Source organism: Somniosus microcephalus, unplaced genomic scaffold (assembly GCF_052327205.1).
Source record: "Somniosus microcephalus isolate GS21.2 unplaced genomic scaffold, FLI_Smic_1.0 unresolved_chr1, whole genome shotgun sequence".
Classification (NCBI taxonomy): Eukaryota; Metazoa; Chordata; class Chondrichthyes; order Squaliformes; family Somniosidae; genus Somniosus; species Somniosus microcephalus.
The window spans coordinates 34,308,127-34,319,618 of NW_028225179.1; the positions used below are offsets into that span (position 1 = coordinate 34,308,127).

At 53.0% G+C, this 11,492-nt stretch overlaps 1 protein-coding gene across 2 annotated transcripts; it reads right to left on the minus strand.

Annotated features, from left to right (window-relative positions):
* Positions 1-597: 597 nt before the first annotated feature.
* On the minus strand, positions 598-8,181 carry LOC147094589 (elongation factor Tu, mitochondrial-like). Of its 2 annotated transcripts, none has more exons than XM_085973936.1 (3): positions 8,091-8,181; positions 1,968-2,008; positions 598-860 (listed from the first exon to the last, which is right to left on the minus strand). In XM_085973936.1, exons 1-3 carry the CDS (start codon positions 8,107-8,109, stop codon positions 669-671), a joined length of 252 nt encoding a protein of 83 aa, XP_085830062.1. In that variant the 5' UTR covers positions 8,110-8,181; the 3' UTR covers positions 598-668. The 2 variants fall into 2 exon arrangements, with proteins under 2 accessions (XP_085830062.1, XP_085830061.1); XM_085973935.1 differs by having other exon boundaries at positions 654-863; positions 8,091-8,158.
* Positions 8,182-11,492: the final 3,311 nt, after the last annotated feature.

The window sequence follows — 11,492 nt, forward strand, 5'->3', positions numbered from 1 at the left end:
TACAGTGAGGGGTGTGGGGTATATCAGTGTTACAGTGAGGGGTGTGGGGTATATCAGAGTGTTACAGTGAGGGGTGTGGGGTATATCAGAATGTTACAGTGAGGGGTGTGGGGTATATCAGAGTGTTACAGTGAGGGGTGTGGGGTATATCAGAATGTTACAGTGAGGGGTGTGGGGTATATCACAGTGTTACAGTGAGGGGTGTGGGGTATATCAGAGTTGTACAGTGAGGGGTGTGGGGTATATCAGAGTTGTACAGTGAGGGGTGTGGGGTATATCAGAGTGTTACAGCGAGGGGTGTGGGGTATATCAGTGTTACAGTGAGGGGTGTGGGGTATATCAGAGTGTTACAGTGAGGGGTGTGGAGTATATCAGTGTTACAGTGAGGGGTGTGGGATATATCAGAGAGTGTTACAGCGAGGGGTGTGGGGTATATCAGTGTTACAGTGAGGGGTGTGGGGTATATCAGAGTGTTACAGTGAGGGGTGTGGAGTATATCAGTGTTACAGTGAGGGGTGTGGGGTATATCAGAGTGTTACAGTGAGGGGTGTGGGGTATATCAGAGTGTTACAGTGAGGGGTGTGGAGTATATCAGTGTTACAGTGAGGGGTGTGGGGTATATCAGTGTTACAGTGAGGGGTGTGGGGTATATCACTGTTACAGTGAGCCTAATGCTCTCTCCCTCTATCCCACCCAGTACCTCTGGTGATCGCTGCAGTGAGTGTGGTCTTTCCGTGATCGACATGTCCTATCGTCCCAATGTTCATGTGAGGTTTCTCGCGCTGGTAGGTCTTCTTGGCTTCTGCCGCTAGGTTACGCACGAGAACGGGGGCAACAAGAGCGAACTGCGTGAGGTGTGTCTGCTACAGGCACAGAAAACACAGGGTTCCATCTCAATTAATCACACAAACAACACAGTGGAGCACTTTGTACCAGGCACAGCACGGGTTAGATAGAGAGTAAAGCTCCCGCTGCACTGTCCCATCAAACACTCCCAGGGCAGGTACAGCACAGGTTAGATACAGAGTAAAGCTCCCGCTACACTGTCCCATCAAACACTCCCAGGGCAGGTACAGCACAGGTTAGATACAGAGTAAAGCTCCCTCTACACTGTCCCATCAAACACTCCCAGGGCAGGTACAGCACGGGGTTAGATACAGAGTAAAGCTCCCTCTACGCTGTCCCATGAAACACTTTCCCAGGGCAGGTACAGCACGGGTTAGATACAGAGTAAAGCTCCCTCTGCACTGTCCCGTCAAACACTCCCAGGGCAGGTACAGCACGGGTTAGATACAGAGTAAAGCCCCCTCTACACTGTCCCATCAAACACTCCCAGGGCAGGTACAGCACGGGTTAGATACAGAGTAAAGCTCCCTCTACACTGTCCCATCAAACACTCCCAGGGCAGGTACAGCACGGGTTAGATACAGAGTAAAGCTCCCTCTACGCTGTCCCATCAAACACTCCCAGGGCAGGTACAGCACGGGGTGAGATACAAAGTAAAGCTCCCTCTGCACTGTCCCATCAAACACTCCCAGGGCAGGTACAGCACGGGGTTAGATACAGAGTAAAGCTCCCTCTACGCTGTCCCATCAAACACTCCCAGGGCAGGTACAGCACGGGGTGAGATACAAAGTAAAGCTCCCTCTGCACTGTCCCATCAAACACTCCCAGGGCAGGTACAGCACGGGTTAGATACAGAGTAAAGCTCCCTCTACGCTGTCCCATCAAACACTCCCAGGGCAGGTACAGCACAGGTTAGATACAGAGTAAAGCTCCCTCTACACTGTCCCCATCAAACACTCCCAGGTCAGGTACAGCACGGGTTAGATATAGAGTAAAGCTCTCTCTACACTGTTTGGACTTGCGTGTTCACCGGATTAAACTGCAAGAGCTATCTGGAGATTCCCACTCCCACCACTTGCTCCCCACTTCCCTTCCCTCTCCCTCACAGGATGTTCACTCACCGCTCTGACCGTCAGGAAGGTGTGGATGCACCCTCGCGGAACTGAAAAACAGAAACGCACACACAGGGAGTCAACGCGTGTCACATCACCTGAGGAAGAGAGTGTTTGAAGACCAGGACCTCAAACCCGGCACTAAGCTCATGGTCTACAGAGCAGCAGTGATACCTGCCCTGCTGTCTGCCTCAGAGACATGGACCATGTACAGCAGGCACCTCAAAGCACTGGAGAGGTACCACCAATGCTGCCTCCGCAAGATCCTGCAAATCCATTGGCAGGATCGGCGCACCAATGTCAGTGTTCTCGCTCAGGCCAACATCCCCAGCATCGAAGCTTTGACCACACTCGATCAGCTCCGATGGACGGGTCACATTGTCCACATGCCCAATACGAGACTCCCAAAACAAGCGCTCTACTCGGAGCTCCGGCACGGCAAGAGAGCCCCAGGTGGACAGAGGAAACACTTCAAGGACACCCTCAAAGCCGCCTTGGAAAAAGTGTAACATCCCCACCGACACCTGGGAATCCCTGGCCCAAGACCGCACAAAGTGGAGGAGAAGCATCCGGGAAGGTGCCGAACACCTCGAGTCTCTTCGCCGGGAACAAGCGGAAGCCAAGCGCAGGCAGCGCAAGGAGTGCACGTCAACCCAAGCACCCCATCCACCCGCCCCTTCAACCACCGTCTGCCCCACCTGTGACAGAGACTGTAGGTCCCGCATTGGACTCATCAGTCACCTGAGAACTCATTTTTAATGTGGAAGCAAGTCATCCTCGGTTAAGAAAAAGAGAACCCAATCACACCCATCCGTTAACAGCCCAGGGTCAGAGCCTGGCTGCAAGGCCCCTTCGCCCTCGGTCAAAACAGTCGGGGGCAAGGATCAGATCATTAGATTACAGCACGGGTTAGATACAGAGTAAAGCTCCCTCTACACTGTCCCATCAAACACTCCCAGGGCAGGTACAGCATGGGTTAGATACAGAGTAAAGCTCCCTCTACACTGTCCCATCAAACACTCCCAGGGCAGGTACAGCACGGAGTTAGATACAGAGTAAAGCTCCCTCTACACTGTCCCATCAAACACTCCCAGGGCAGGTACAGTATGGGTTAGATACAGAGTAAAGCTCCCTCTACACTGTCCCATCACACACTCCCAGGGCAGGTACAGCACGGGTTAGATACAGAGTAAAGCTCCCTCTACACTGCCCCATCAAACACTCCCAGGGCAGGTACAGCACGGGTTAGATACAGAGTAAAGCTCCCTCTACACTGTCCCATCAAACACTCCCAGGGCAGGTACAGCACGGGTTAGATACAGAGTAAAGCTCCCTCTACACTGTCCCATCACACACTCCCAGGGCAGGTACAGCACGGGTTAGATACAGAGTAAAGCTCCCTCTACACTGTCCCATCAAACACTCCCAGGGCAGGTACAGCATGGGTTAGATACAGGGTAAAGCTCCCTCTACACTGTCCCATCAAACACTCCCAGGGCAGGTACAGCATGGGTTAGATACAGAGTAAAGCTCCCTCTACACTGTCCCATCAAACACTCCCAGGGCAGGTACAGCACGGGTTAGATACAGAGTAAAGCTCCCTCTACACTGTCCCATCAAACACTCCCAGGGCAGGTACAGCACGGGTTAGATACAGAGTAAAGCTCCCTCTACACTGTCCCATCAAACACACCCAGGGCAGGTACAGCACGGGTTAGATACAGAGTAAAGCTCCCTCTACACTGTCCCATCAAACACTCCCAGGGCAGGTACAGCACAGGTTAGATACAGAGTAAAGCTCCCTCTACACTGTCCCATCACACACTCCCAGGGCAGGTACAGCACGGGTTAGATACAGAGTAAAGCTCCCTCTACACTGTCCCATCAAACACTCCCAGGGCAGGTACAGCACAGGTTAGATACAGAGTAAAGCTCCCTCTACACTGTCCCATCAAACACTCCCAGGGCAGGTACAGCACGGGTTAGATACAGAGTAAAGCTCCCTCTACACTGTCCCATCAAACACTCCCAGGGCAGGTACAGCACGGGTTAGATACAGAGTAAAGCTCCCTCTACACTGTCCCATCACACACTCCCAGGGCAGGTACAGCACGGGTTAGATACAGAGTAAAGCTCCCTCTACACTGTCCCATCAAACACTCCCAGGGCAGGTACAGCATGGGTTAGATACAGGGTAAAGCTCCCTCTACACTGTCCCATCAAACACTCCCAGGGCAGGTACAGCATGGGTTAGATACAGAGTAAAGCTCCCTCTACACTGTCCCATCAAACACTCCCAGGGCAGGTACAGCACAGGTTAGATACAGAGTAAAGCTCCCTCTACACTGTCCCATCAAACACTCCCAGGGCAGGTACAGCACAGGTTAGATACAGAGTAAAGCTCCCTCTACACTGTCCCATCAAACACTCCCAGGGCAGGTACAGCACAGGTTAGATACAGAGTAAAGCTCCCTCTACACTGTCCCATCAAACACTCCCAGGGCAGGTACAGCACAGGTTAGATACAGAGTAAAGCTCCCTCTACACTGTCCCATCAAACACTCCCAGGGCAGGTACAGCACGGGTTAGATACAGAGTAAAGCTCCCTCTACACTGTCCCATCAAACACTCCCAGGGCAGGTACAGCATGGGTTAGATACAGAGTAAAGCTCCCTCTACACTGTCCCATCAAACACTCCCAGGGCAGGTACAGCAGTAATTAAATAAATTTGGAATAAAAAGCCAGTATCAGTAATTATAACCACGAAACTGTCGGATTGTAAAAACCCATCTGCTTCACTAATGTCCTTTAGGGAAGGAAATCTACCGTCCTTACCCGGTCTGGCCGATATGTGACTCCAGACCCACAGCAATGTGGTTGACTCTTAACTGCCCTCTGAAATGGCCCAGCGAGTCACTCAGTTGTAACAAACCACTACGAAAAACAGTAAGAATAAAACCGCACAGACCACCCAGCATCGACCTCGGCACCGGCTACGGACACGGCAACGGCACACCCAGCCCAGTCGACCCTGCAAAATCCTCCTCACCAACATCTGGGGACTTGTGCCAAAATTGGGAGAGCTGTCCCACAGACTAGTCAAGCAACAGCCTGACATAGTCATACTCACAGAATCGTACCTTTCAGCCAAAGTCCCAAGCTCCTCCATCACCATCCCTGGGTATGTCCTGTCCCACCGGCAGGACAGACCCACCAGGGGTGGCGACACAGTGGTATACAGTCAGGAAGGAGTGGCCCTGGGAATCCTCAACATTGACTCCGGACCCCATGAAGTCTCATGGCTTCAGGTGAAGCATGGGCAAGGAAACCTCCTGCTGATTACCACCTACCGCCCTCCCTCAGCTGATGAATCAGTTCTCCTCCATGTTGAACACCACTTGGAAGAAGCACTGAGAGTAGCAAGGGCGCAGAATGTACTCTGGGTGGGGGACTTCAATGTCCATCACCAAGAGTGGCTCGGTAGCACCACTACTGACCGAGCTGGCCGAGTCCGGAAGGACAGAGCTGCCAGTCTGGGCCTGCGACAGGTGGTGAGAGAACCAACACGAGGGAAAACCCTACTCGACCTCGTCCTCACCAATCTACCTGTCGCAGATGCATCTGTCCATGACAGCATTGGTAGCAGTGACCACCGCACAGTCCTTGTGGAGACGAGGTCCGGTCTTCACACTGAGGACATCCTCCATCATGCTGTGTGGCAATACCACCGTGATAAATGGGATAGATTCAGAACAGATCTAGCAGCTCAAAACTGGGCATCCATGAGGCGCTGTGGGCCATCAGCAGCTGCAGCATTGTATTCCACCACAATCTGTAGTCTCATGGCCTGGCATATCCCTCACTCTACCCTTACCATCAAGCCAGGGGACCAACCCTGGTTCAATAAGGAGTGCAGACGTGCATGCCGGGAGCAGCACCAGGCGTACCTAAAAATGAGGTGCCAACCTGGGGAAGCTGCAACACAGGACTACATGCATGTTACACAGCAAAAGCAACCTGCTATAGACAGAGATAAGCGATCCCACAATCAACAGATCAGATCAAAGCTCTGCAGTCCTGCCACATCCAGTCGTGAATGGTGATGGACCATTAAACAACTAACGGGAGGAGGAGGCTCCATGAATATCCCAAACCTCAATGGTGGAGCCCAGCACGTGAGTGCAAAAGGCAAGGCTGAAGCGTTTGCAACCATCTTCAGCCAGAAGTGCCGAGTGGATGATCAATATCGGCCTCCTCCCGAGGTCCCCACCATCGCAGAAGCCAGTCTTCAGCCAATTCGATTCTCTCCACGTGACATCACGAAACGGCTGAGCGCACTGGATACAGCAATGGATATGGGCCCCGACAACATCCCGGCTATCGTGCTGAAGACTTGCCCTGCCCGCATGCAGCAAGACCTGGACGACATTCAGCATTGGGCTGATAAGTGGCAGGTAACATTTGCGTCACACAAGTGCCAGGCAATGACTGTCTCCAACAAGCGAGAGTCTAACCACCTCCCCTTGACATTCAACGGCATTACCATCGCCGAATCCCCCACCATCAACATCCTGGGGGTCACCATGGACCAGGAACTTAACTGGACCAGCCACATAAATACTGTGCCCACAAGAGCAGGTCAGACACCCAGTATTCTGTGGTGAGTGTCTCACCTCCTGACTCCCCAAAGCCTTTCCACCATCTACAAGGCACAAGTCAGGAGTGTGATGGAACACTCTCCACTTGCCTGGATGAGTGCAGCTCCAACAACACTCAAGAAGCTCAACACCATCCAAGACAAAGCAGCCCGCTTGATCGGCACCCCATCAACCACCTTAAACATTCACTCCCTCCACCACCGGTGCACCGTGGCTGCAGTGTGTACCATCTACAAGATGCACTGCAGCAACTCGCCAAGGCTTCTTCGGCAGCACCTCCCAAACCCGCGACCTCTACCACCTAGAAGAACAAGGGCTGCAGGCGCAGGGGAACATGTTCCCCTCCAAGTCACACACAATCCTGACTTGGAAATATATCGGCCGTTCCTTCATCGTCGCTGGGTCAAAATCCTGGAACTGACTCCCTAACAGCACTGTGGGAGCACCCTCACCACACGGACTGCAGCGGTTCAAGAAGGCAGTTCACCACCACCTTCTCAAGTGCGATGAGACACTGACGGAATTGCAGTCTTTCGGGCGTGATGTTAAACCGAGGGTCCCGTCTGCTCCCTCGGGTCGACGTAAAAGATCCCACGGGGCCACTATTTCAAAGATGAGCGAAGGGGACTTCTTCCCGGTGTCCAATATTTGAACATACTCAACGTCTGAGCACCTACGGGCCCTCCATAACAGGGGGGGGGGGAGGTGGGGGCCAGAGAATTCCAACAACTCGCAACCCTCCCAGCAAAGAAATCCCTCCTCCTCCTCCTCCTCATCTCAGTCCTGAGGGCAAATCTCCAGGAGAGAGGCAGGTGGCGAGAAAGCATCTCCGCTCGAAGCCCTCTCTCTCATTCGACAGCCAGCTCCTCCTCCTCCGACCGCTGCAGTCCCCGTCTAGGGGGAAAAGGGAGCTCTGGGATCTGGAAGGAACGGCCGATATCGTTCCAAGTCGGGATGGCGTGCGGAGGTGGAGCTTGAGAAGGTGGCGGTGGTGAGCCGACTTCTTGGCCCGCTGCAGTCCGTGTGGTGAAGGTGCCCCCACGGTGCTGTTAGGGAGGGAGTTCCAGGATTTTGACCCAGCGACGATGAAGGATCGGCCGATATATTTCCAAGTCAGGATGGTGTGTGACTTGGAGGTGGAACTTGGAGGTGGTGGGGTTCACATGCGCCTGCTGCCCTTGTCCTTCCAGGTGGTAGAGGCCGCGGGTTTGGGAGGTGCTGCCAAAGAAGCCTTGACGAGTTGCTGCAGTGCATCTTGTAGATGGTACACACTGCAGCCACGGTACGCCGGTGGTGGAGGGAGTGCCAATCAAGCGGGCTGCTTTGTCCTGGATGGTTTCGAGCTTCTTGAGTGTTGTTGGAGCTGCAACTCATCCAGGCAAGTAGAGTGTTCCATCACACTCCTGACTTGTGCCTTGTAGATGGTGGAGAGGAATCAGGAGCTGAATCAATTCTCCAGCTTCTCCAACTCACCTCCTCTCAGCGCCGCCATCTTCTTCTCCGCCCGCCCGTCCTAACGTCATGACGTTAGGCCAGCCGCGCCCCGCAGCAACGCCGTGACGTTCGGGGCAACAGCGCCGTCCAATCCAGACCTCGCTGCCCCGCTGCGCCCCGCAGAGACGTCACGACGCCATCCCGCCCCCTTGCTCAACGCCTCCAAAGGCCCAGCCGCCGGTGCCCCGAAGTGACGACATGACGCCGGCCATGGAACCCCGCTGCGACGTCAAGACGCCTGCCACATTGAGCCCCGCTGCGACGTCATGACGCCACCTCCTTGCCTCTGCTGCCACAAGCCTACGTCAGGACGCCGGCCTCGCCCACCCCTCAGCCCGCCGCGCCTGCGCACTGCTGCCCCCCTCCCCGCCTCGTACCGCTCTTGACGGTCTCCTAGCAACCGGACCAGCCGCGGCCTAGTGGGAAATTGAGCAGCAATGGAGCCTGAACCACGTTTTTTTTAAGAAGGGAGCCCAAGAGGGAAAGAAAGAACGGCGCCCCTGCTGCTGTTCCACTGATAGAGAGAAATAGAGAGAGATTGATGGAAGTGTGGGGGGGAAAACCTTTATTTATTGGGAGATTGCAAGGGTTGGCCTTGGGGGGTGGGTTCAAGGGGGCCAGCAGCGTAGGGGTGGGCCGAACAGCCTCCCTCGGCGTCCCGGGGCTTCCGTGGAGAACGGGGGAATGTTCGACCGGCAGTACTGAGGGAGCGCTGCACTGTCGGAGGGGCAGTACTGAGGGAGCGCCGCACTGTCGGAGGGGCAGTACTGAGGGAGTGCCGCACTGTCGGAGAGGCAGTACTGAGGGAGCGCTGCACCGTCGGAGGGGCAGTACTGAGGGAGCGCCGCACTGTCGGAGGGGCAGTACTGAGGGAGCGCCACACTGTCAGAGGGCCGGTACTGAGGGAGCGCTGCACCGTCGGAGGGGCAGTACTGAGGGAGCGCCGCACTGTCGGAGGGGCAGTACTGAGGGAGCGCCACACTGTCAGAGGGCCGGTACTGAGGGAACGCTGCACTGTCGGAGGGGCAGTACTGAGGGAGCGCCGCACTGTCGGAGGGGCAGTACTGAGGGAGCGCCGCACTGTCGGAGGGGCAGTACTGAGGGAGCGGCGCACTGTCGGAGGTGCCGTCTTTCGGATGAGACGTTAAAACCGTGGACTGTGTCTGCCCTCTCAGGTGGACGTAAAAGATCCCATGGCTCGATTTCGAAGAAGAGCAGGGGAGGGGAGTTCTCCCCGGTGTCCTGGGGCCAATATTTATCCCTCAACCAACATCACTAAAAACAGATTATCTGCTCAGTTATCCCATTGCTGTTTGTGGGAGCTTGCTGTGCGCAAATTGGCTGCCGCGTTTCCTACATTACAACAGTGACTACATTTCAAAAGTACTTCATTGGCTGTAAAGCGCTTTGAGACGTCCGGTGGTCGTGAAAGGCGCTATAGAAATGCAAGTCTTTTTCTTTTCTTCAAGATTTTATGCTCATCTCGCTTGTTGCAAAACCTCAAGTCACTCCAAGAGCAACAGCATGGTGCCAATGCAACGTTCCTCAGCCCCCCAGCATCAACATCCTGGGGGGTCACCATTGACCAGAAACCCAACTGGACCAGCCACATAAATACTGTGGCAACAAGAGCAGGTCAGAGGCTGGGTATTCTGTGGCAAGTGTCTCACCTCCTGACTCCCTAAAGCCTTTCCACCATCTACATGCCACAAGTCAGGAGTGTGATGGAATACTCTCCACTTGCCTGGATGAGTTGCAGCTCCAACAACACTCAAGAAGCTCGACACCATCCAGGACAAAGCAAGCCCGCTTGATCGGCACCCCATCCACCACCTTAAACATTCACTCCCTCCACCACCGGCGCACCGCGGCTGCAGTGTGTACCCTCTGTAAGGGGTGGTGTATGTGGTCAGCTTCACGTCTGACATCCTGAGTGGTTCGAATCGCTCCCATTCCTTTGGTTCTTGACTTTGGACTTATTTGGGGGTTGTAATGAACTTGCAACAGACACCTGGGTTGGTCAAAAGAATTGAGATCTTTATTTTGAGACAGGAAAATATACAATACAATAAAACTTATACTCTAAAAGGGTGGGGAACACTCAGAATATGCGAGGGCGAATTACAATAGACAAAATCCCTTACCCTCCCAACCCCACTATCCTAACTGGGTTGAAAACTAGAGGACCAGGAAATGCTCACCAAACGACTTTCTTGACAGATTGTAGAGGTTCGCGATTTCGGGGTTCTCTTTAGTTCTGGCGGTTGGGGCCTGCCGTACCCCGGACATGGTAGAAGACTGCACCTGCGCTGGGTCTTCAGTCTTGGTCTGTCCGCTGATGCGGTTAGCTGCGTAGTTGGATTTATCGGGTAAGTACACAATTTTCTTTGGTTAGGTATAAGTTTTTAGAGTCTTTTGTGTCAAATCTGACCCAGGGGTAAGTCAGACTAGCCTGTAGAGTGGAAACAAGTTTGTGGATTTTCGACTTCTTGTTGGTTGGTTTCTTGTTGGTCGCGGTGGCCCACTATTACCTGGTTGGTGGTAATATTGGTAGTTGTTGGTTTCTTGAGGCCTTCTGTTTTGTTCTTCTTTCTTCAAGTCTCCGATTCTAAGTACGGTGATGATGAGATCTTTTTTTGAACCGTCCTTTCTCTCCTGTACTGAACTCAACGTGCTGGCTGTGTGCTCCGATGATGATCTGTTTCACTGAAGAAGCAGGCTTCAATTATACTGTTTTGAGGCCTGGCTTATCTGACCGCCAAATCTCTGAATCCTTTGTTAAATTTGGCGGGCTCCTTATTTTTAATATGTTTTAAAACTTTAACGAGCTTCGGGGATGGTCCATCTAACTTTAATTGGCCTTCAACTGGTTTTGGGATTGCCTTGAAACCAGTTTAAAACGTGTAAAGCATTTTGGAAATCTTTCTGATTGGTTTTAAACTGCTGTTTTCAATTCAATTCAATTCAATTCAATTTTATTTGTCATATATGCAGCAGACGTGTGTACTGCACAATGAAATGTTGATTTTTACAAGTCCTCCCAACATTGGAATAAATATGGCATAACAATGATAGAAATACGAATAGAAAGACAGTAATAATAAATAAAACAACAGTAATAAATAATAATAAATTATTCGTTCATGAGTCTTATGGCCTGGGGGTAGAAGCTGTTTCGAAACCTGCTGGTACGAGACCGTATGCTTCGGTATCTTTTACCGGACGGGAGCAGGGCGAAGAGGTTGTGGCTGGGGTGACTCGCGTCTTTGATGATTCTCAGGGCCTTCCCCCGGCACCTCTCAAGGTAGATATCCTGCACAGCAGGTTTGATTGTCTATTCCTGCTGGGGCCATGTTCTTTGTTTTGTTGACTGTTGGCATG

What these genes read in the sequence shown, in the direction of transcription:
- LOC147094589 (XM_085973935.1), bottom strand. An exon ending in CCTTCCTGACGGTCAGAGCG is followed by an intron (nt 864 to 1,967) that starts GTGAGTGAACAT and finishes CTGTGCCTGTAG; the next exon opens with CAGACACACCTCACGCAGTT.